Genomic DNA, 24,312 nt, shown 5'->3' on the forward strand with positions numbered 1-24,312 from the left:
CCAAACAACCATTGATTTGGAGAAAAAACAACATGTAGTTTTTGAAAGGTAACTATATACACTTTATTTTAATATATTTAAAAGGAGAACATATATATTTGAGTAAACAGACAGCATGCTGACACAGACCAAGTTTGAAAGAGTCATTTAATGTGTTGACAGAACTAGCACAGGCAGAGAATAAATAATAGTGCTTTGGGAAGAGTAGTGATCTTCTGGATGTGACTGCAGGAACACTTCCTTTCAGATGTGCAAAGTTGCTGGCGTCCATGACAAAATGACCCCCCATAGCCTCTCCATGTGGTTGTCAACTACAAGGAATAATAGAACTAGGCACAGTGAGCACAGGGATGGAGCCTGGAGAAAACTCAACAGGTCAGGCAAGCATGTGTGTTCACACACACACACACACACACACACACACACACACTTCATAAAGAGATTGCACTATACATATAAACAACTCTTACTGCTACTCTTTGGCAGCAGGTCAAGCCATCTCAAATGCTGGAACACAAGAAATCCTCATTGGGATAGTGTGGGGCGAGGGGCATAGGCCTCGGGGTAAAATCAAAGCTACCACAGCTACAGCATTAATTGAATGTCCCTAAACAACAACAAAATTTTTTTTTTTTTTTTGGTAAAGATGTTAATTGCTAATTCCAAGTCTACAAGCCAGAATTGCTTGTCTCATACCCCAAGGCTGGGCACAATCATTTTCTCATTTTTCAATACAGTAATGTAATAAGACAGACCCTTGATCATTCTTTAAGTAGAATTATGGGGTAGAGAAAAAAATTAGGTACAGATGTTAAAATTTGTACTTAACAGTCATAACTAGACTTTTAAGGTGTCTTTGTGGACCTACTACACCTATGAAGGCTTTTCATCTGTTGTACTCCATCTTAAGTTAGGTACACACAGAACCTGCCCAAGGTTGTTTCAAACATACCTAAACTGCAGAAAAACTATAGTCACCCCTGTACAGTAAAGTCAGTCAGTCCAGTCTAGGCCTAGGAAGCCACAGCTGGCTAACTGGTCAAGGATTCTCAGGACTGGATGTTGGTTGAATTGAGGATTCGAGAAGTAGCATCAGATCTGGAAGCCTTTGAAAGTTCTCGCTGTTGAAAGAGAAACATCATCAGTGAGAGCACTAGTGTATGCCCTCCACTCAAATGTGGTTAAGGTTAGCACAAAGCCCCCAGGGCAGTGTCCCTCAAGAGCTCCTAGCACAGCTGTGCTGGGAACAGACTGAGAAACTGAGCACCATTCTGTTAGTCATGGCCCAGAACATGTGCACATAGGCCCCACTCTCATCCTCAACCAGTCCAATCTTAGAACTTGAAGAAAAACCCTTATTTCAGTTACTTGCATAGTTCAGCCAAGCAAGAAACCATTGTTTTTGTTTTTTTCCTCTCCCTGTTGGGGATAGAACCCCAGGGCCTTGCACATGCTAAGCTTTGGTTTCTTGATCCCTTTGTAAAACAAGGGCCAGACCATTTATCTACCAATCCCGGGGGCTGAGGGCTTTGTAACCTGCTGGTGATTTGATCTCATGCTGGAGTACATGGTGGAGAAGCAAAGGACAGATACAAGAGAGAACAGAATGGTCACTGAGGAAGACAGGTTAGTTAGGTCAGCTGAGTGAGTGGCTTTGGTGCTGCCCCATGAAGTCTGTCAACCATAGCTGCTGATGCAGAAGAAACCCTCCAGGCTTAGCCAGAGGTAGATGTGAAGGTACATTTAAGCCTCAAAATGGGCTTTGGCTGAGCAAGCAAAAAAAGGAAAGCTGGATTGTTCAGCAATTAGCCAACAAGTGTCCCATACACCCATTTCTTCTGATAGAAATACCACCACCCAGGTCACTGGGAAGAAAGGCCAGAACATGAAGAGTTTCAACATTCCAAACTGGCCATGCTCATTTTAGATCTTACTCCCTTCCCTGTGGCACCGAGGAGGCAGTCCCAGCTTTAATTTGGTATCCCCGAAAGGGTTAAGGGGCAGCCTTCACCTCTCACTGGTGAGATACTGCGGGAAGAGAAAGCAGATGGTTAAGGGAAAGGCACTGCAGTTAGCAGGATGATAGAAGTTAACGACCACTGTAGTGACGAGGGCATTTCAGTCTTCACACACATTAGCAGCTCACTGGTAGAAGTAGAGGTGAGGAAGTGAGTGTAGGCCAGCCTATGTAGACAGACAGGGATGACAGCCCTGTGGGTTAGTAAGGTATATACTCCAGGAAATAACCAGCACACAGGCCAAGAGCCTCAGTATAAGCAGCACACAGCTGGGGTTCCCGTCCCCATTTGAGGGGGGCTTTACTCTTTCTAGCACATTCTAGACCTTTGATATCACAAGTGGGGATGGGGCCAGGTATTCTTTTTTAATTTCTTTGTTTTTGTAAATAGGTACATTATATATACATACATATATATGTATGTAAATAATCATAGGTGGGGCTGAGAATCCAATTCAAGTCTGAACATGTTTTCTTGTTAGCCAGCACAGTCTACTGGACTTAGAAACCAGATACTTATTTCTGAAGCCTGTAATAGGAATTCTTGTTTTTGTTTTTGTTTTCCTTACTGTTGTTTTGGTTTGGTTTTTATTTAAGGTTCTATGTTGATACAGCTGAGATTATGGGTTAGTGTAATACTGTGCCCCGATGGGAATGAAGCCAGCAGATGACAGATCAGTTTGGAAAGGGGATGTGGGACATGCAGGGGTTGCCATACAGACCTGAAGCCCAACAGTGGAGCTGTCAGAGAGGGACGGGTCCTTCTAAGAACAAAGAATTAAGACAATTACCAAGAACTCCATCAAGAGAGCACCAGGGTGGTCATTAGCAGGTTACCTCCTGCAGCCAGGGAATGGATGGTACAGCTTATGCAGAAGATCCAGGGAATAATGTCTAGCTGCTGACATCAACTTCCTTCCTGTATACCCCCTTAAGCCACCCACACCCTACCATGATCAAGGCAGGAAAGGGATTCTCAGCCTTCAGGTCACTGTCCTGACTGAATATCCGGGATGCCCTTGGGAAGATACCCGCTCTGCCAACTGTGTGCTCCCCAGAGACTGGTAGATATCAGAAAAGGTGAATTACCGAAAACTCAGAATAGGTGCTGGCAACAGACTTAATGCTGCAGTTGTGCTGGAGGGGGGTCGAGCCAGAGTACCCACCGCTCAGGATGCTGCCATTGAGCTCCATGTTCTCCTTGTTGGCCCTGAGCCGCGCAGCTCTGGGTGTTTTCTTCCCAGAACACATAGAAGTGACTACTGACTGCAGAGAAGAAAGACAGCCACGTTATCTGTCACCCTAGAATGATGTACTTAAAACCTGGGGCTGCCTTTATGTTACTCATGCCTATAACCCTGCATTTCTGGCTTAAAAATGGTGTAGTTAAGTCAGGTGTGGTGGTGTACACCTTAATCCCAACAGAAGCAGGAGGACTGCTGAGATCCTGATCTACCTAATGAGTTGCAGGACAGCCAGAGCTACATGGAGAGACCCTGTCTCAAAACAAAACAAAACGTGCAGGTTTAGCTTTATAAAAATGTGCTGGGCACCAAAGCCATGGCTTGTTGAACACAAGCTATGTTGACTACTGACTGACCTATGAAACCTCTAGCTCCCAGCATGAATTGTACTTCTTAGCAAAGTTCCTACTTCTCAGTGGGTCTAGTTATCCAGAAGCCACCTAACAGCAAACCCAATCCTTCCCATGCTGTCAGTAGGGTTGGTGACTGTTCCCTCATCTTTGACCATTATCTAATGCCCAGCTCTTAAACAGTGGGTCATGACCCACATGAGGAGGAGTCATGAAGAACTCCGTAATGAAATGGTTTTGAATGAGTGTGAGCAAAGCTGACTCGGAGTCAATGTCTCATGAACCAGAGGTGTTTCCAGCATCAGTTACTCGTGTACTGTCCACTTTACTACAGCCTCTGCTCTGAACACAACACGCTGGGAACTGGCATGTCCTACCACACTGTGCCAACAAATGCTGTCTGACTAGTGCTGATTCAAGACCACTTACAGCATAGACTGCAGCAGGATCTTTGCATAGAGCTCTGCTGTTACAGGAACATGATGGTTTAATTACAGAAAACAAACTTGTAATATTTTCCTACCATAATTCCCTTTCACTTAAGTATCAAATGAATATGTCCTTAGAGTATATTGTTAGAATTTTTTATTTTAACTGCTGAGATGCTGACTTGAATTTCATTAAAAAAAAAATTATTACTGAACTTTAGCTTAATTAGGGCAGAATTTCCAACAAATGAAAGTTCCCTCAACTTACTTCTGTAATCTTGCACTGTCTATTTCTAATTATAGTCAACGTTAATGATTATAAATCAAGCTATTGCCAGGCAGTGATGGCGCACACCTTTAGTCCTAGGCACTCTGGAGGAAGAGGCAGGCAAATCTCTGAGTTCAAGGCCAGCCTGGTCTACAGAGCGAGTTCCAGGACAGCCAGAGAAGCCCTGTCTAAAGAAAACAAAAGCCCTGGGTCTAATGACTCTGGCTCTGGCCTGACTCTCAGAATCACAACGATCACCAAACTGTGATCTTAAGAGACTAGGCCAAGGAGGACCTCTAGGAAAACACATAGCAACAGGGATATGCTTGTACAGAATACACTAACCTTGCTGCCAGAAGGAGGTAGTCGGGATACAGGTGAACGGTACATTGTTCCACCAAAGACAGGCCGAATGCTGCTATTGGGTGTAGCACTGGACATGGTGGTGGTGTTCATCTAAAAACAAATACTTTATTGATGGGAGGTTAACAACATCAGCCTTTCCAACAACTCAGCTCTACCCTGTAGGAAAGTGAGCATCAAGTGTCCAGGAAGGAGCTTCCACAGTAATGTTGGCTGTGCATAATACTGCACAGCTTTAAGGAAATTGAAGAAATGTTTCAAAACCTATTTAGACCTGATGAAACTACAAACTTATATAACTACTTATGGCACAAGACATGTACCATCTGACCCAAACATTTTACCCAAGAGAAATGAAAGCATATATCCATATGAAGACTTATACATGTTTATGGCAGTTTTATCTGTTAACAGCCCAAAGCTAGAAATAAATATCCCTTGACAGGTGACTGGACAAGCAGATTATTATATATGCACAAAACAGAACACTGCCCAAAATAAAAAGGAATCACTTATTAATACATACAACATAGATGAATGAAACATGAGAAAGGAAAGAAACCTTACAAAATACAGTGCATGATTCTATTTGTATAAAATGTTAGAAAATGCAACGTTGTGACAGAGTAAATTCCTGATTGTATTCTCTTCCTCCATCCTCAGACCCTAGCAAAATGGCACTAGGAACCTTTTGGGGCCATGGATATGTCTTTTACCTTCACTATAGTGATAGTTCCATAGTATTATGTTTGTCAAAACATACTAAAGTGCACATGTTATTACTGCATGCTTATTATACTAAATAAAAGCTGCAAATTTTTTTAATGGTAAAGATTGAGCCAAGGGCCTTGCATATGCTCTACTTGTAATTTTTAAAAATGCTTAGCATGCTGGGGTGTGGTGGCTCAAACCTGTAATCCCATCCAGCATTCTAAGAGGCATTTATTAAAAGCATGGAAAGTATCTTTAATCTAGTACTGTGACTACCTGTTAAAATTACAGAATGAGGGCTGGAGAGATGGCTCAGAGGTTAAGAGCACTGAATGCTCTTCCAGAGGTCCCGAGTTCAATTCCCAGCATCCACATGATGGCTCACAACCATCTACAATGAGATCTGGCACCCTCTTCTGTATACATAATAAATAAATAAATCTTTAAAAAAAAAAAAAAATTACAGAATGAACTTTTTTTTTTTTTTTTTTTTTTAAGTATTCCGAGACAGGGTTCTTGTGTAGCCCTGGCTATCCTACAACTCACTCTGTAGACCACGCTGGCCTTCACTCACAGATTTGCCTGCCTCTGCCTCCAGAATGCTGTGTGCCATTACTGCCTAGCTTTGGATGATGACTGAAACTTCACTACAGAATGTTGCTGGCAATTATCAGCCACCAGGGGTTTATTCATCCAAGGTCTTAGTAACTGGAGCAGAACTGTCACTATAAGCTGCTACTCTGAATGTTTTCCCATACCCTCTCAAATAGACCCAGCCTAGAAACAGAAACTCTTTTACCTTCCTAGCAGGACAAAGGGCAATAAAAAGCAAAGAACTCTGGCTTCCCTACACCCTCGTGAACAGCAACAGCAAGAGATAGATTTACCTTGCGTACTTTGCCCGGCTTGTTGGGAGTCACTCCTGGTCTCTTGCTAGGTGTCCGGGGAGCACTGCCATACAGCATCTCTGTCTCTGTCTGTTTCTTGTTCTTTAGTTGCTGGGTGAAACAATGACATGCCCATAAGACGGCAGAACCAGAAACCCCGGTACAGATCTGCAGGCTGCGGTAGGAGAAGCTGCCGCAGTCCACCTATTCTTCAGTAACCCCGATCCCTGGAGGGTGCAGGACCACCAATTGCTATCTTCTTCTCCTAAATGTGTGCACGACTTACTCTCTCCTGTTTGACTCGTTCCTTCTCCAGCCGGTGTAACTCCCATTGTTCTGTAATGTACTCCGTGAATTTCTGCCCGTTCACCACAAATGCCATTGATTGCTCTTGTTCCCACTTGTCAATCCGGGCTTTCAAGTCCTCCTCCAGCTGGCCCGGAAACAAGGACTTGTTATTTACTTCAAATCTTTACTCAAATGAAATAATTATCCCAAAGAAAGACTCTTTCCCAGTGTCATTAACCTTCTGACAGCTGAACACACATGAATGTAGGTTGGAGTAAATGGAAATCAAAGACTAGAGTCCATTTAGACATCAAAAAGGAAAAAAAGCAAGGACCCAGTCTGAAAATGGCGGTTTTGATGCCTAAAGTTAGAAGCAGCACTGGGAATATCAACATTATCTAGACAGGGAGTATTATGAACAAGACTATGGGAGCACACACACTATCAGGGTTTCAATATGGAGTCAACCTCTTCACTAGCAGTAAAGGAGGGTAAGTTGAACTTATCCCAGTCCCCTATCTCTACACATGGAAATAATATTAACCTATAGGGATACTGGACAATGACATGAATAAATGAAACACCACTGAATAGGATCTGGCAGAGGTCAAAAGCTATTTAGTACTATTACTAAACAGAAGACAATAAAGTGCACAGCACTTTTGTAAAGTCTGCTTATGCTCTAGACACAATTGTTTTTACTGTGAATAACGCACCCTAGTACCCACACCTCACTGTTCTCATCTGGAGCATCTTTAAGAAGGTAAATGGGTTCAAATAAGGTCATCAGGGTAGGACCTAATCCAACAGGATAGGCAGTAATTAGGACAAAGACCCAGAGGAAAGAAGACACAGGAACAGAGGATGGCCAGCTCTAGTCTAGTACAGAAGTCAGGAGAGACCCAACCCTATCTTTCAAAGACACCTTGAGCTCATACTTCTAGCATGCAGAAGTATAAACAGATAAATTTCTGTTTTAAGCCAACTAGTCTTGTATTTAGTTGTGGCAGCCTTAGAAAACTCAGACTCTGATACTCAGTTGCTACACTAAAGGCCCAATACATACTGAGTGTTCTTCCTATGTTTGAAAAGGAAAGAATAAGGAAGGTCTCACAACCAGAATTACCTTAGGGAGTGTTTTCTGGAGCTTCGCTCGCTCCTTTTCTTCTTTGAGAAGATTTCCCCCGCGGTTTGTAAACCGACTTGGATCTGAAGCTTTTCTCTGTGAACAATACATTAGAGTCAACCCTAGAGGGCCGATGACACAGCAGAATGCCTGCTGAATAAGCAGGACGACGTAGGGTTCAGGTCCCCAGCACCCAAGGGAAAATCAACATGTGCTAGTGCACGTCTGTAATCCCAGTGCTCAGGGGTTGGGACTGTTGGACAGGAGGATCCTCTCCAGTCTAATTTAGGAGCTCCAAGTTCAGTGAGAGATCTTATCTCAAGAAGTAAGGTAGAAGCCTGCACTCGGGAGGCAGAGGCAGGCGGTTCTCTGTAATTTCAAGGTCAGCCTGGTGTGCACAGTGAGTTCCAGGGCAGCCAGAGCTACACAGTGAAACCTTGTTTCAGAACAAAGAGGAGCAACTGAAGACTCCTGATAATAATCTCTGGCTTGCACATGTACATATGTGCTCCCTCCCACATACATGAACATTTACACATACATATACCATGTAACACACCAAAACCAGAAACCTATCATAGACACCAATTATCATCAGATGCGTATGTTAAAGGATTTTATACGTTTTGCATTCTTGTTTACTCAATAGTGAGAACCAGTAATTTTCTAGGCCATGGGCACTCCCTGCCATATATAAGGTCATCCACTGGGGAATCAGGAAAACTAGCCATTTCCTTTAAAAAAACAACAAAAAAACTTCTTAGCATATATTATACATAATTGTGAGTTTCTTTTCTCCTTTCTTTTCCTTCCTTCCTTTCTTTCAAAACAGCCTTTCTCTGTTTTTAACTCTAGCCCTAGTTGTCTGTCTTAGAACTCACTCTGTAGACCAGGCTGGCCTTGAACTCAGAAACTCACCTGCTTCGCCACCGCTGCTCCCCGGCTAAGTTCCATGTCTTCATGCATGTACGTGATGTGTTTTGTTCACATTCAACCTCTTACTCTCTCTCGTCACCTCCCCAATGATGCTGCCGATTCCCTTCCTCCCGCCAACTGTCCCTTTCCTACTACTTGTTTTTGAGGGGGTGACCCAAAGAGCTTTCAGTGAGGGTTGCTTACAGGATCATAGGTGAAGGGTTATTTACAGGAGCAGGGGCAACTTTCCAATAGCTACACTACTTAACCAAAGTCTCTCCCTCCCTCAGTAACCATTGCCAGTAGATCCCCAGGGGAGGAAGAAGACCTGGTGTGCCCCCTCCCATCTGTTACCTTATAATTTAAAAAATAAAAGTAACGAGTTCTCTCTCTGTTTGAATGTGAGATGACAGAGTTATAGGCGGGGCAGGATGTCACAAGCCTTTATTTCCAGCACTCATGGGGCAGGCAGATCTCTGTGAGTTCTAGGCTGTCTAGAGCTACAGAGTGAGACCTTTTTTGTTAAAGTTAAAATGGAATGGAATAGAGGATGTGTGGAGGGATGCAAGGAGGCCTGAACTCAGGAATTGATGTGGTGCCTTTGCTTACCCACTGACTTCTGCACTTACAGCTAGCGGAGAGGAAGGCCTGGGTTAATCCCCAGCACTGTCACAAAGTGCCAGATGTTGGGCTGGGGAGGTAGCTGAATGGTAGAACATGCATAAGACCCTGGGTTCAATCCTCAGCATCATCAAAAGAAAAAAAACTATTCTTTTTTACTTTCCATTTTTGTTATTTTCTAACATATACACAGTAATGAGTATATAACATAAATTAGATGTGCTACTCAAAACTAGGGGCAGGTAATCAGTAGTATTCTTGACATAGTGCCTGATTGGTACAGCCTGTAAATAATAATAACTGCAGGGGGCACTAACCTCTTTTATTCCCTCTCCTAATGTAGGTGTGTCAACCAGGGACTCTACATTTACATTTCTGTTTATGACTTCTCTCTGCTTTCAACCGGAAGTAAGATTACCAGAGGAACTAGCTGGATGTAAGCCTCACACTTTTTTCTACCCAAGGATCTGACTTCTCTATTTGTAATGTTTTTCCTTTCACTTTGAAGCCGAGGTGACGGTAGAGCCCATGACAATCCTTCAGCTTCCCAAGCGCTAGGATTACAGGGATGGGCTACCACACCTGGCATGCTTTCCTGATGGTTTATTTCACTCTAGAGAAATACAGAAGATGTTACCTCAAACTCTAGGAAGAGTTTCCAGCTCTCTTCCCATTTCTGGACACCTTCAAATAGTTCCTTATGCACTTCATAATAGTTTCTTAACCGTATAATCTCGGCGTCATGAAGATGAAGCAGGTTTTCTGTGTAGTCGTCTACAACAGAAAAGTTCAGTAATGGGCTTTTTTGGTTTTGGATTTTTTTTTTTAAACAAATGCCTTTAATGCAGTGGTTCTCAACCTGTGGGTCTTGACATCTTGGGGTCACATATCAGATATCCTGTACATCAGATAGTTACAGTAGGAATCATAACAATAGCAAAATTACAGTTATAAAGTAACAACGAAATAATTTTATGGTTGAGGAGGGGGTCAGAACAACCTGAGTAACAGTATTAAGAGTCCCAGCATTAGGAAGGTTGAGAACCACGGCTGTAGTGTTTGGTATTCCAAGTAACTAACCCTACAGTATGGAAAATTTTCTAGCTTAGAGTAAAATGCATAGGAGTAAATAAAGTAAAAATAAACCTTAAAAAAGAAAAGAGAGAGGAATAAAAGCCAGCCACAGTAGCTGGGGTGGACTAAAACGGTCTAAATCAATGCACATTTCTCCAAAATGTATTGTCTCTTCTTTTTTACATACTCTTCCTTTATGCCTTGCACAGCCGACCGACACATAAACTACCTAAAGCTCTGTTATTTCATTAGGATACTTCACCTCTCTGTTCAGTTTAAGACAGCCTGAAACTCTTCTTGACTCCCCGAGTTCAGACAAAGGCTCAAGCATTTAGCTGTTATGTCTCTGGGTTCAGTTGCTCAAGACTTTGTGCTTTAGGGCCTTTTCTTAAGACATGAAAACTAAGTGAGGTGATTTTTTTAAGGTTTGGCTCTCTCTGCTCAGAAGTAGAAATGCACAACTTCCCGGTGAGTGGCTGAGCTTGTAAAGACCTCCATGCGAGGGCGGCCATGTGAGGAGCACCACCTCTGTACTAACCAGAGTAGTAAGGGGCGAAAGCCTGCCTCTGCTCCTGGCTGTAGAAACACTGGTCCCAGAACTGAGCCAGCTCCACTCGGATTGTCTCAATCACTTGCTTTATGTTTTGCATTTTCAGTTCTTCTAACCGATCCAATTCTAACTGCAGCTGAAAGAGAAAAGACAAAGGTGATATATAGACACACCTTCATATTTACCTTTCCATGTTTAAATAAAATTACAAGACAAAGGTATAGAAGAAGTAAATCACACTTTATAACATTATAAAAGCCAGAAATCTAAGGAATATGCCCACAAAACGTGCCTAAATAGAACTTGTCTTTGCTGGCCCAAGACATAAGTAGTAAGGACATTAGACTGGACCCAGTAATGCTCAGAGAGCACTATTTACCCAACACCCATTGGTTGTCTTACCGCATTCCTGACTTTGGCTTTTGACCCAGTCATAATTGCAGCCACAGGTTCTTTCTCCTCTTCAGGTATTTGTAACCTATCCCAGAGCTCTCGGATTTGAGCACGGAGTCCCTCGCACTCTGCCTCATTTTTTGATTTTTTCACTTCCAGCTGGAGCAAAGAAAAGCAGTGGTTACACCAAAATACAAAGGCTAGCCTTCTAGTCTCTCAGGAAAATGTCTGGACCCATGAGAAGGGAAAGCATTTTTATGAGATCCATATATATTCATATTCATATCTCCTCCATGTAGCATAGCCTGGCTTTGACTTCGCTTCCTGAGTATTGGGATTATAGTTTAGGTATATGCTATCTATCACACTTTTACATTGAGTGCTAAGAGACATGTTTTCATGCCATCTAAACACACACTGTAAGGCTGTCATTGCCGTAGGGTATCAGACCTATAACAGGATTCAAATATTGACTTCTTGTGGTTTTGAAGATTTATTTATTATGTATACAGTGTTCTGCCTGCATGTATGCCTGCACACCAGAAGAGGGCATCAGATCTCATTATTGATGGTTGTGAGCCACCATGTGGGTGCTGGGAATTGAACTCAGGACCTCTTGAAGAGCAGCCAGTGCTCGTAACCTCTAAGCCATCTCTCCAGCCCATTGTTGTTAAGACAGTGCTTCATTATGTAGCCCTGGCTGGCCTAAAATTCACAAAAATTCATGCTTCTCCCTCCTGCTTGCTGGGTTTAAAGGCATGTGCCACCATGCCCAGCTCAGGATTCAAATTTAATTTTTTTTTATTATTATTATTATTAAAGATTAGGATAATTAAAATGGCTAATGCTATTTCATCTGAAATTTCAATTTAATATTCTGTTGCAGTCTTTAGAGAACCTGCTCCAAGACCACACGTAGGGTTGGCAAAATAAATCCACGATGTTGGCAAGAACTAAACTTTTCTATCTGAGGGGTAGGAAAAAACACACGCATTCTGATACTAACTTTATTACTCCATCTTGAAAATTTTCCCTCTCTTGAAATCTCTCTGTCCTTTTGTCTTCACATAACTATATCTATTCCCAACAGAAGGCTTTAGACAACAAAAGAGTTACATTTTGAGGGTCACATTACATTTCTTGAGTAAATGATAAGAAGCAGAGCCATTCTGATAACACATAAGAGGTTTCTCTAGGACTTGGAATGTTGCACTGACCACGCAGCCTGCACAGGTGGAATGAGTAGCCATGGCAACGCTCAGCTGTCAGCCAGGCTCCCTGGTGTGCAGGCTGTAAAGCAATGGCATGAGACACATAGCACCTAATGCTCGGCATTTCCCAATGGAGAGTGACATTGAAAGTGTCCCAAAACTAAAGCTATATTTTCCTATCCTGTGTACAACCCTGGATCACAAAGAAGGAAACCTGTGACTCTTTATTCAAGGCTAGAGGTTAGATTATCCTCTGCAGCCCTGGCTAATTGTGAAAACCTTCCCCACAGTTTAGCTGGACATAAAGCTATTTCTCTCTGGACTTGGTTAATTGATTAATTGCTATTCTGTCACTGGCGTAAATTTCAGGACCTAAACATAAACAGTTAGTTGGTTGAACCCTGAGTCTTGTATCATAAAAACGAGGTTAGGAGTTGGTGCAGAGAGTCAGTTGCTGAGAGAATTTGTACAGGGAGTTCTGTCTTTAATGGTTTTTCGAGACAGGGTTTCTCTGTGTAGCTTTGCGCCTTTCCTGGGACTCACTTGGTAGCCCAGGCTGGCCTCGAACTCACAGAGATCCGCCTGGCTCTGCCTCCCGAGTGCTGGGATTAAAGGCGTGCGCCACCACCGCCCGGCCTGTCTTTAATGTTATCAGACAGACTTTTGCAATTGAAGAACTGGTACTAAGGTTACTTTATGCCTGACCTTGGTTCAACAATTAGACACCTGGGAATTCGTTCTTGTGCATTTTCTGTGAAGGTTTATCTTACGAATTCATTTGCAGAGGCAAATACTCTACTTTGAATTTACTTTGAGGTCTTAAAGTAGCTAATTGTATGCAGCTGCCTTGAAGCCGTGGAATGAAGGCCTGGCTATGAAAGTATATTTTATTCATTAAAATTATACAGTATAAGAAGAAATAATCTGTCAATCCACAGAAATAATTGTGCCCAATAAGTGGAAAACACACTACCAACAGGCTATGGGAAGAAATCCCATAGCTGTTTTAAGGAAGAATTGTGGTAGTACACAAGAAAATTACAGGCAGAAGAAAAATAGCATTCATAGTGTCCTGTGGCCCCATAAGCATTGCTTGACAAGGTTCCTCCATCAGAGAGTTAGTCATCTGGTGGGTTGACCTTATGAATATCATATTCTTATGGCCTCTGGAAATATTCTAAGAATATTTATTTCTATTTCACACAAAAGGTGGTTTGGACTTCTTTTCTAAATTAAAAGAAAAAACAGGTCAGGGCTATGGTTCGGGCTCACTGTCTAGGGTCTAGGAGAATTGTATTCAAGAGAATACAAGTTTTGAGTTCAATCTCTACCACTAAAAAAAAGGAAAATAGGAGCTGGGACATAGCTTAATCAATAAAGTGCTTGCTACTCAAGCAATAAGAACTTGAGTTCAATCCCCAGAACCTATGCAAAAAGCTGAGCCTGGTAGGATATGCTTGAAATCTTAGTGTTGCAAGATATTTGATCATACTGTGTGAAAATGGGCCACTATTATCTTGTCTGCCTAAGGCACCTAATTGGTTTAATAAAAAGCTGAATGGCCAATAGCTAGGCAGGACAGGTTAGGCGGGACTTTAGAGCAGAGAGAGGAACTCAAGATGAATCTAAGCACGAGGGAGACACCAGGGGGACATGGAGGGAGTCAGACATACAGAATGGAAGAGAGGTAAAAAGCCACATGGCAGAACATAGATTAATAGAAATAGGTTAATTTAATTTATAGGAGCTAGTTAGGAACAAAAATAAGCTAAAGGCCAAGATTTCAAAATTAATAGTAAGTCTCTGGTTATTATTTGGGGGCTGGCAGTCCCAAGAAAGTCCAACTACCTTTACATCTTAGCACAGGAAAGGTGAGACAGATCTGTAAGGCTCAGTGGCTGGCAAGCCTGGCTAATTAGTGAGCACTTGTCTCACTAAGGTGGATAGCTCCTGGTAATGACACTTGCAGTTGAGCTTTGACACATGCTCTCTGTCACACCCACACACACCAAACAAACAGATACTACATATTGTTCTTTGTCTTCACTTATTCTCTGACACATAGACACACACACACACACCAAACAGATATATTACATATTGTTCTCCCTCCCTCTCTCTCTCTCTCTCTCTCTCTCTCTCTCTCTCTCTCTCTCTCAATTTTTAGGACAGGGTTTTTCTGTGTAGCCCTGGCTGTCCTGGACCTCACTCCATAGACCTTGAACTCAGAGGTCTGCCTGCCCTTGCCTCCCAAGTGTTGGGATTAAAGGTGTGGATCACCCCCCACACACCCCCACACACTTTTGCTATTCTCTTAATTCACAACGGCACCATATTTAAGACCACAGAAAAGCTGTGGGTTTCCATTGATAAACACTAGTGAGATGTCCCAGCTAACCTGAGCACGTTACCTGCTGCAGCAACTTCTGTAGTGTTGCGATGTTCTCCAGGGATAAACAGAAGGCACTTTCATCTTCACACACGACGTCTCTCTCAAAGCTTGTATCTGGAGTGTGTTCTAAGTCTTCCATACACAATATGATTTGTTTCTTAAGGTTGACAAATTGCTCATGCCTAGATTCCTAAAATAAACAAGTTACTTTAAGATACCTGGCCGCCAAATGAAATTTTAGGGGAGAACGAGTGCAGGCAGCATACCTTTGTTTCTCTCAAAGTTGCCACACGTTGTCGGAACAGGTTCAGCTCTTCTAAGGTGGGGACAGAGGTGCTGTCCACATCATAGGGAGGCATACAGAGAATTTCACAGAGTTCCTGATCTTGTTCTTGCAGTAGCTTAAGTTCCTGCTTTCTCTCCTTTTTCTGTTTTCTCATCAATTCTACTTGAGTGCGCAAATCTTTTTCTAGTTGCAAGACAGTTGTGTCTCTTTCTTCCTGTGTGAAATAAGACAGGAGTCTTGTAAGGTCCAAGGACGGAAGGAAACTGGGGGAGAACACGAAGGACAAGGGTTTACATTTACAAACAAGGCAGTTTAAGCCGGGGTGGTGGCTCACACCTTTAATACTAGCACTTGGGAGGAAGAGGCAGTGGGATATCTGTGAGTCCAAGGCCAGCCTGGCCTACAAAGTGCGTTTCAAGATGGCCAAGGCTATCACACAGAGAAACCCTGTCTCAAAACAAACCAACCAACCAACACCCCGAGGTAGTTGATATGGCCAACGGAAAATGACGTAAAGAGGATCACCTAGGGTTTCTAGCAGGGAAAGGCAAACAGGGCCTTTTGTATCTCTTGACTTGTACTATGTGGCTAAGGAAGACTTCAAAGTCCTGATCCTCCCACCTCTGTGTCAAGTGCTGAGATTACAGGTATGGGTCACCATGCCCAACTTCCTTTTCCAATTTTTTACTATAGTAAAATACTCCTAAATTATCACCCTACGAACCATCTTTGCCTGTTGTTTTTTGTTTTGTTTTGGTTTGGTTTTTCAAGACAGGGTTTCTGTGTAGCCCTGGCTGTCCTGGCCTCGAACTCACAGAGCTCTGCCTGCCTCTGCCTCCTGAGTGGGGGGGTTAAAGGCGTGCGCCACCGCTGCCCGGCACCATCTCTGCCACTCTTAAGTGTACAGTGCAGTGGTATTAAATACAGACATCTCTAACTCAGCAACAGATTTCACGATTTTTCATCTTCACAACGGGACAAAAGCAGGATGTACTCAGCAGAATCTGTATTGACCGTTTTTCACTTTCATTCCAGTACTCAAATTACACAAACTATGAAATACTTTTTTTTGAGATGGTCTTACTGGCCTTGAACTTGAGATCCTCCCTGCTCAGGTTTCCACATGCTAAGATCACAGGCCTTCACTATCACACCAAGCAACAATCAAATGTGTCAACCTTTGACACTGTGGCACAACACTGACATACACAGTTCATACCTGAGACCAGGGCTGTCAAGATGGCTCGGAGGGTAAAGGCTTGATGCCAAGCCTGGCAATCTGAGTTTGATCCCCAGAACCCACATGGTAGAAGGATAAAACCAACTCAAGCAAGTTGTCCCCTGACCTCTACATGCCAATGGCATGTGCACATCCACACAGCCACAATAAATTAAAAAACAAAAAAAATCTGCCGGGCGATGATGGTGTATGCCTTTAATCTCAGCACTTGGGAGGCAGAGCCAGGTGAATCTGTGTGGGTTCAAGGCAAGCCTGGTCTACACAAAGCGAGTTCCAGGACAGCTAGGACTGTTACACAGAGAAGCCCTGTCTAAAAAAAACAAAACACACACACAAAAAAAACCACCACTAAACAATAAAGCTGTCATATTTTAAGAACTTTATAATTTTTTTAAAAAATCTAAATAGTTTTATAAATGTATTACTGTTGTAGATAGTAGGGAAACACACACTTTGCCATGACATGCATATGACAGTCACAGGACAGCTTTATGAAGTTGATTCTTTCTGCTTATCCTCATGTGGGCTCTGGGGGTTGATCTCAGGTCATCAGGCTTTTACATGACAAGTTATTCTGCTGACCCATCTTGTTGGCCCGATCTCTTCTTTTATTTCTGGCCAATACCAGAGATTAAAACTAGGACATCATGCTGGTCAAACCTGCTACCACTGAACTACATCCACAGTGGTAAGATTATAATATTGTATTAATCCACAAGTTGGACATTAGTGTATGAGGGCCCAACTCTAGGCTAATGTGTTCTGTGCATGTGTACAATAACCAATTACAATTTTCAGTAATTGAGTTGTAGGAACTGTACAAGTTTCTTACATTTATGATGGCTTTATTAGGATGTAATTGTAAATATAGCTGTGTAAACATCACAATTACTAACTCTAGAACTCACTTCATCTTGCAAAACTGAAACTATTAATTTGACAAAAGGTCCTCGTTTTATGCTCCCACCCACTCTAGTCTATTCTCTGAATCTGACTGTTTTAAGTGCCAGGATGCTTTGCAAGAGGTGTACAAGGACCAGCAAGCTTCCTTTGGTTAGCTAGAAGATGGTTTATCTAGTTCGTATTAACTGAATCCTTACACTAATCATCTCTTTACCAGTAACAATCAATTTAGTAGATCCTACTCTAGTCCTAGTGGATAACAAGGGAATAGGGTGAGTAGTAATTACAGGTTCTACAAATACAGTTTCCTGAGGATTGTTAGAAACTTGCCATATATTCAAGGAAGATGGATGCCCTAGTGCACTGCCAGCTTCTCAACTACCTAATTCCACATTGAAAGTTTCCAAGCAAAACAAAACAAAAAATGAGAAACTTTATGTAGCAAATCCCTGTCATTTATGTTAATTTCAGGAAACTACTCTAAGGTCACGGTCTGCTTGGGATGAATTATCCTTACCCTTAAAAGGCAGTCTGACTACTAGAGCTACTGCATTTATAGGCCCTGGTGTTAGGTATTCCTGTAACAGTAAGTGGGACATGAGAACCAGTCATCACCTTTCAAGGCTCCCTCCTATGTGTCCCAACTTTTCAGAACCATTCTGGATGGTTCAGTGGTATGCAGCTTTTGATGATTAAAAGAACCACAAAGGTTGAACTTTGTCTGGTACCCTTTCTTTGTATCACTAGGTATTCTTGCCTCCTATGTACCCCACTTTATTCTGTGGGGGTGGATGGAGCACATACATGTATGTGAAGGAATGGATGGAGGACAGAGATCCACTTTGGGGGATACTGCCAACCTTGTTTGTTGTTCTAAAGATTTACTTATAAGGGAATGAGCTTTTCTCCCGCATGTCTTCTAAGTGTACTGCATGTGAACTGGTGCCCACTGAGACCGGAAGAGGGTGCTGGATTCCCTGGAATTGGAGTTCAGGACAGTTGTTGTAGGCCACCACATGTGCTGGGAACTGAAACCAGCTCCTATGTAAGAGCACCAAATGCTCTTAACTGCTGAACCTTCCTCCAGCCACTACCTTGTTTTTAGTGTTTGTTTTCTTTTTGGAGACAAGGTCTCTCATTGGTTTTGAAGCTTAAGCCTCAGAGATCCACCTATCTCTGCCTCCCCAGTGCTGAGCTTACAAGCACATGCCACCATTATCTGGCTTTTCCCGCCCCAGCCCAGCCCCTCGAGACAAGGTTTCTCTGTGTAGCCCTGGCTGTCATGGATGGAACTCACTCTGTAGACCAGGCTAGCCTTTAATTTACAGAGATCCTCCTGCCTAGGCCTCCCAAATGCTGGGATTAAAGGTGTGAGCCATCCCCGCATGGCAATCTGGCTTTTTTTGGCAAGGATTATGAGGACTGAATTTCAGTTTTCATGCCTATGAGGGAAGGACTTTACCAATTAACCCATTTCTTTAATGTTCCCCTACCCCCCTCTTTCAAAGATCATCTGTGCCTACCTTTTCCTCAAAGTTAAAACATTATTATGAGCTATAAAACTCAAATACAGCTGGGCAGTGGTGGCACACGCCTTTAATCCCAGCACTTGGGAGGAAGAGGCAGGCGGATCTTTTTGAGTTCGAGGCCAGCCTGGTCTACAGAGTGAGATCCAGGAAAGGCGCAAAGCTACACAGAGAAACCCTGTCTGAAAAAACAAAAAACACTCAAATACAGCAGAAGTTTTTGATCACCTATTAGCTGTTCCATGTCAATAGGGTAACTATCTCTCACATTTCTCCTCTCTCCCTCCTCCCACAAGAAAGCTTTCCATTTCCATTCCTAAGTTAAAACGTACTCCTCCGTCTCAGACCCCAGCCAACCCCCAGGAGGCTGTGCCTGCCACACCTGGAACGGCTTCACTTGTAACTCACTGCACAGCGTACTCAGTTCCTTCTGACAGATGGAGATGCTCTTGAGAAGCCTTTCCCTCAGGCTCTCCTCTTCAGCAATCATCCTATCCAGAAGGTCCTGTAAGAGAGAAAACAGTTGGTAAAGGTTTGGAGCCACTGGGAATAAAAACAAAACACAACAAAACCAACTAGCATCTCAAAACTCCCATAATTTCAAATTTTGCAGAAAGGGCTTTAAATAAACAAAACCAAGAAGAGCCTGTGATAATCCTAGTATGAATGACCAGATACTATTTATTTATTATTATGTGTGCTCATTATCTGGGGTTGAGGAATGCAAACGCCTCGGAATGAGTATGAAGCAGAGAAGACAACTTTATGACTTAATTCTCCCCTTATACCTTTTATGGGTTCTGGTGATTGAGCTCAGGCCTTCGGACTTATATCATGGAGTTACAGGTGCCTTTGCCTACTAAGCCACCTCTCCAAGGCCCCAAATATCAATCTGTCTGCTATCTCAAAAAGGCAGCAACATCCCTACCTACTGTCTGACTGCAGAGACCAGTACCACTGAACTCACCTTGATATGCTTCTTCACAACTTCAGTTCTTTGTAATCGCTGTTCCTCTGGAATCCCAATTAATTCCCATATTTCCCGGAGGTGAGTCAGAGCTTTCTGGAGGCACACGATGGACTCCTCTGCTAGCACTTCACTGAAAATCAATATAAAACCATTTTCCTTATAACAGCCAGCATCACTGCCTCCAGACTAAAAGCACTATTGTCAGGAGCTAAATTGAGTAGTTTCCCAGTGGCCTTAAGAATAAAATCAAATCAGTGTAAGCATAGTAGTTTAATAAGTCCATAGCTATTCTCTGTGCCTTCTAAATGCCAAAGAGGCAAAATTATTATATTCATTCTTGGTAAGACCTAATGACTTTGACCCATGATTCTATGTATGACAGTATAATACTGAATCAGAAATCCTTTTATAAAAGAAAAACCAAACAAAATGTCAGTAAAATAAACTCCTAATAGAAGAGCTTGTATGTAAACAGATGACGAAGAACTGGGCATGGTATCTTGTGCCTCTAAAGCCTGCACTTGAGAGACTGAGAAATGGGAAACTCCAACCTGGGAAATAGAATGAGAGCCTTTAATGTCAGCACTCGGGAGGCAGAGGCAGGTGGATCTCTGTGAGGTTGAGGCCAGCCTGGGCTACAGAGTGAGTTCCAGGACAGCCAGGGCCACACAGAGAAGGCGTGTCTTGCAAAACCAAAAAAGAGAACAAAGCAAGGGCCGGGACTATGGCTCAGGGGTCAAGTGCTTGCCTAGCATCTGTACGGTCCAGTGGTCAGCTCCCAGCACAGGCCAGGGCTGGGTAAGATGACAACACGACACAGGTCTCACTTATGTGGCCTGAGTAGCCTTAAACCTAAGAGCCTTCTCTCAGTCTCCGGAGGGCTGGGATTACAACACCCAGCTTGATTCTGAAATTACAACTAGTAACTCAAAGAAAGGCTAAATTTAAAAGATATCATTACAGGCTAGAGAGATGGCTCAGCAGTTAAGAGCATCAGCTGCTCTTCCAGAGGACCCAGGTTCAATTCCCAACACCCACATGGCAGCTCACAACGGTCCAGTTCCAGATCTGGTACCCTCACACAGACATACGTGCAGAAAAAATACCAATGTATATAATAAATAAATAAACATAGTATCACATCATCACATGGTGGTAAATATGTAAGAAAGAATAAATTTTCACATTCCTGATATGTTGTCTAAATTGGTACACTCATTTAAAAATGTTGGGTGGTACATGCCTGCAATCCTAACACTTAGGAAGCTAATTTGGGACAGGGAGCTCAAGGCTCATCTATCTGGTCTACATATCAAGTTCTAGGACAGCCAGGGCTACATACAGAGACCTTGGTTTGGTTTGGTTTTAAAGTGGTTGGAGGATCTGGGGTACATGGCAAGAGCTACCTTGTCTCAAAAAAAAAAAAAAAAAAAGCCAGGTGGCACACACCTTTAATCCGAGCACTCAGGAGGCAGAGGCAGGCGGATCTGAGGCCAGCTTGGTCTACAGAGTGACTTCCAGGACAGCCATAGCTACACAGAGAAACCTTGTCTCGATAAACCAAAAAAGAAGAATAGTGAGTGGTCACAGAAGCACTAGTCATAGCATGTAAAATGGAGACGGGCCTGCCAATCCAACAATTTTTCAAGGTAAAGATTTTACTGTACTCCATTCATCTTAGAGATGTTAATAATTAAGGCAATTAATACAATTTCTATGAATCAATTTCTATGAAGCTAAGGAGCTTCCCTAAAGAAGCATGCCTTTTGCACTTCACTTTGATAATAAAAAGCTAGCCATGTCAAAACTGGTATTAACATCTCATTAAAAATAACTTTCTCCTTAGTCTTAAAGGTCCACTAGCCAATCTCCATGACAGCTGGATTTCTATCAAAAAAAAAAAAAAAACAAAAAACAAATTGACCCAAGTCCCTGAGAACATGCTCACCTCTCCCAAAGATTTCACACTCTCCTCAGGAAAACAGTTCAGTTACCTTATCCTCCCACCTATCAACCCCTCCAGGCTGCAGCCAACAGAGCTTCCTGCATCTTCCCTGGACAATGTCCCCTACCCTACTCACATGCAACATCAGAAAATAAGTGGCATATGTCTCTAAGAATATCACTAATTGCTGCTCTTCCAGAGTACCTGAGTCTGGTTCTAGACACCTGTACTCATGTGCAAATATCCATACAAGTACACATAATTAAAAAGACTCTTCCCTCCAAAAAAGGGGCCACATGTGACGGTGCACACCTCTAATCCCAGCACCCTGAAGGCAGAGGCAGTTGCATTTCTCTGACTTTGAGGCCAGCCTGGTCTACACAGTGAGTTCCAGGACAGCCAGGGCTGTGTAGAGACCCTGTTTTAAAAGCCTCCTCAATAGGCTGGAAAGATGGCTCAGCAGTTAAGAGTACTGCCTGCTCTGCAAGAGGACCCAGGTTCAATTCCCAACGCCCACATGGCAGCTCACAGCTATCTGTAACTCCAGTTGCAGGGGATCCAACACCCTCACACAGACAAATGTGTACTTAAAATAAAATTAAAAAAATCTTTAAAAAAAAAAAAAAGGGCTTGAGAGATTGGCTCAGAGGTTAAGAGCACTGGCTGCTCTTCCAAAGGTCCTGAGTTCAAGTCCCAGCAACCACATAGTGGCTCACAGCCATCTGTAATGAGATCTGGTGCCCTCTTCTGACCTTCAGGGATGCGTGCAGGCGGAACACTGTATACATGATAAATAAATAAATCTTAAAAAAAAAAAAGCCTCCTCAAATAAATAAATAACAAAAAAAAATCTTTTAAGAAATAACTGACACAAAGTTGAGAACCTCAAATCCAACTGAAACAAATGCAAAGCATTGGCCATGGTGTGGCCTTCCTGTAATCTCAATAAGACTCTGCCTTGAAATTTAAAAAGAAAAAAATCATGCTGGGCGTGGTGACTCACGCCTTTAATCCCAGCAACTGGGAGGCAGAGGCAGGTGGATCTCTGTGAGTTTGAGGCCAGCCTGGTCTACAGAGTGAGTTCCAGGATAGACAGGGCAGTTATAGAGAAATCCTCTCAAAAAAACAAAAAATCAAACAAACAAAAAAAATCAGAAGATGCTTGAACAACCCATACCAAAACACACACACACACACACACACACACACACTTTGAAAGACAGGGTCTCATATGTTAGTCTGGCCTTGAACTAGAACCTTTACCTCCCTAGAGAGTAGTGGGAGTATAGACATGTGCCAGCTGTTTGGGTCTCCTGTTGAGACAGGACCTCTTTATACAGTGCAGGATGTCCTGAACTCTCCTGCCTTGGGAAATTCGTGGATTACTGGTGAGGGTCATCATAACCAAACATACTTTGAATACTATTTCCTTTAGATGTCATTTAGAGTTTTAATAGTCCTCATAAAGCACCATTATCTTAATCCCAGAAGAGCTTAAGTATAATGTCGTTCAGATGAGATTATCTGGAATCCTTAGCCTTGGACTGAATTTGTATTCACAATACTATTTATTAAATGTTTGCATTCTATTCCCATTCTCTTGAGGCCAAGTATCTCGGGGTAAAAAATATGATCAAAATCAATAATCACGTAACCAAGGCGCTTACAAATTACAAAGTCAGTAACTACAAGCTAATACTAAATCTCACAGTACTTCTCCCACTACTTTCAGAAGGCATTTGTATAGCCTCAGCACAAGAGCCCTTCGCACCAATATTATTCTAGAAGTGCGAAAACTGGCATTCAGTTCTGGTCCGATTTCAAATCGGACACTCCCAAGCAGTGCCTGGGCATCTCAAAACGATCAGGAAAAAACCTGTAATTTGAGTTTAACTTGCAAGGAAATCAAGCCATCTTCCAGTTCAAGTAAACGGTTAACACCAAAGGACAGACGCGAAGAAAAACAATACAGTTAAAACTTCACGGCTTTTTGAACCGGCCTCCTACGTAGCCCAGGTTAAACTTAAGGCAATCTTCTCGGTCCACCTCCCCATCAGTGAGATGCCGGCCTTAGAGAAATGAGGAGTCAACACCATTACAGGCTCAGCGTTTACACGGAGCGGCTGGTGACAGACGCTGCACCTGAGACGCGGCGGCGGGGCCGGAACCCGAGGCTGCTCCAGCCGCGGGTCTCGCTCGCACCTGCGCTCGGCCGCCAGCCGCGCCCCGGCCTAAGACGCACCCTCCCGGGCCTCCACCCTGCGCTGTCCCGCTCGCCGCCCGCCCCGCTGGTCGCCCCGGGCCCGGCTCCCCTCCCGAGCCCCGCTCCCCTCCCGAGCCCCGCTTCCAGCGCCCCCAGCCTCAGACGTGGGGGCCTGAGCCCGGGCGTACGCAGGCTCTCCAACCTTGTACCGGACCGCATCTCAATAGCGGCTCCCTCCCCTGAGAGACCCGCACCTTCTCCTCATGGCGGACGCTCCAAGCAGCCAAGAATCGAGACCCTCCACCTCCCTCACGCGGGACGGAGGACAGTAACCAGCCACGGACGCCTTCGCTCCCAGCCAGGTCTCGGCTCCGCTCTCGAGCCGTTGGACCCCGCGGAAT

At 43.3% G+C, this 24,312-nt stretch overlaps 1 protein-coding gene across 4 annotated transcripts; it reads right to left on the reverse strand.

The window, feature by feature from the left end:
* Nucleotides 1–129: 129 nt before the first annotated feature.
* Nucleotides 130–24,312, reverse strand: Prc1 (protein regulator of cytokinesis 1). 4 transcript variants are annotated; one of them, XR_009380949.1, is made up of 16 exons: nucleotides 24,166–24,312; nucleotides 19,761–19,893; nucleotides 19,176–19,298; nucleotides 15,105–15,338; nucleotides 14,858–15,028; nucleotides 11,245–11,394; nucleotides 10,831–10,978; nucleotides 9,856–9,992; nucleotides 7,683–7,778; nucleotides 6,555–6,701; nucleotides 6,269–6,379; nucleotides 4,653–4,763; nucleotides 3,107–3,283; nucleotides 2,740–2,781; nucleotides 953–1,121; nucleotides 130–311 (listed from the first exon to the last, which is right to left on the reverse strand). XR_009380949.1 is itself a non-coding variant. In XM_059272399.1 (15 exons), the coding sequence occupies exons 1-15, from the start codon at nucleotides 24,174–24,176 to the stop codon at nucleotides 1,050–1,052; spliced, it is 1,863 nt and encodes a 620-aa protein (XP_059128382.1). In that variant the 5' UTR covers nucleotides 24,177–24,312; the 3' UTR covers nucleotides 422–1,049. The 4 variants fall into 4 exon arrangements, 3 of the variants coding, with proteins under 3 accessions (XP_059128382.1, XP_059128397.1, XP_059128393.1); XM_059272399.1 differs by lacking the exon at nucleotides 130–311 and having other exon boundaries at nucleotides 422–1,121; XM_059272414.1 differs by lacking the exons at nucleotides 130–311; nucleotides 2,740–2,781 and having other exon boundaries at nucleotides 422–1,121; nucleotides 3,184–3,283; nucleotides 24,166–24,311.

Source organism: Peromyscus eremicus, chromosome 1 (genome assembly GCF_949786415.1).
Source record: "Peromyscus eremicus chromosome 1, PerEre_H2_v1, whole genome shotgun sequence".
Lineage (NCBI taxonomy): Eukaryota > Metazoa > Chordata > Mammalia > Rodentia > Cricetidae > Peromyscus > Peromyscus eremicus.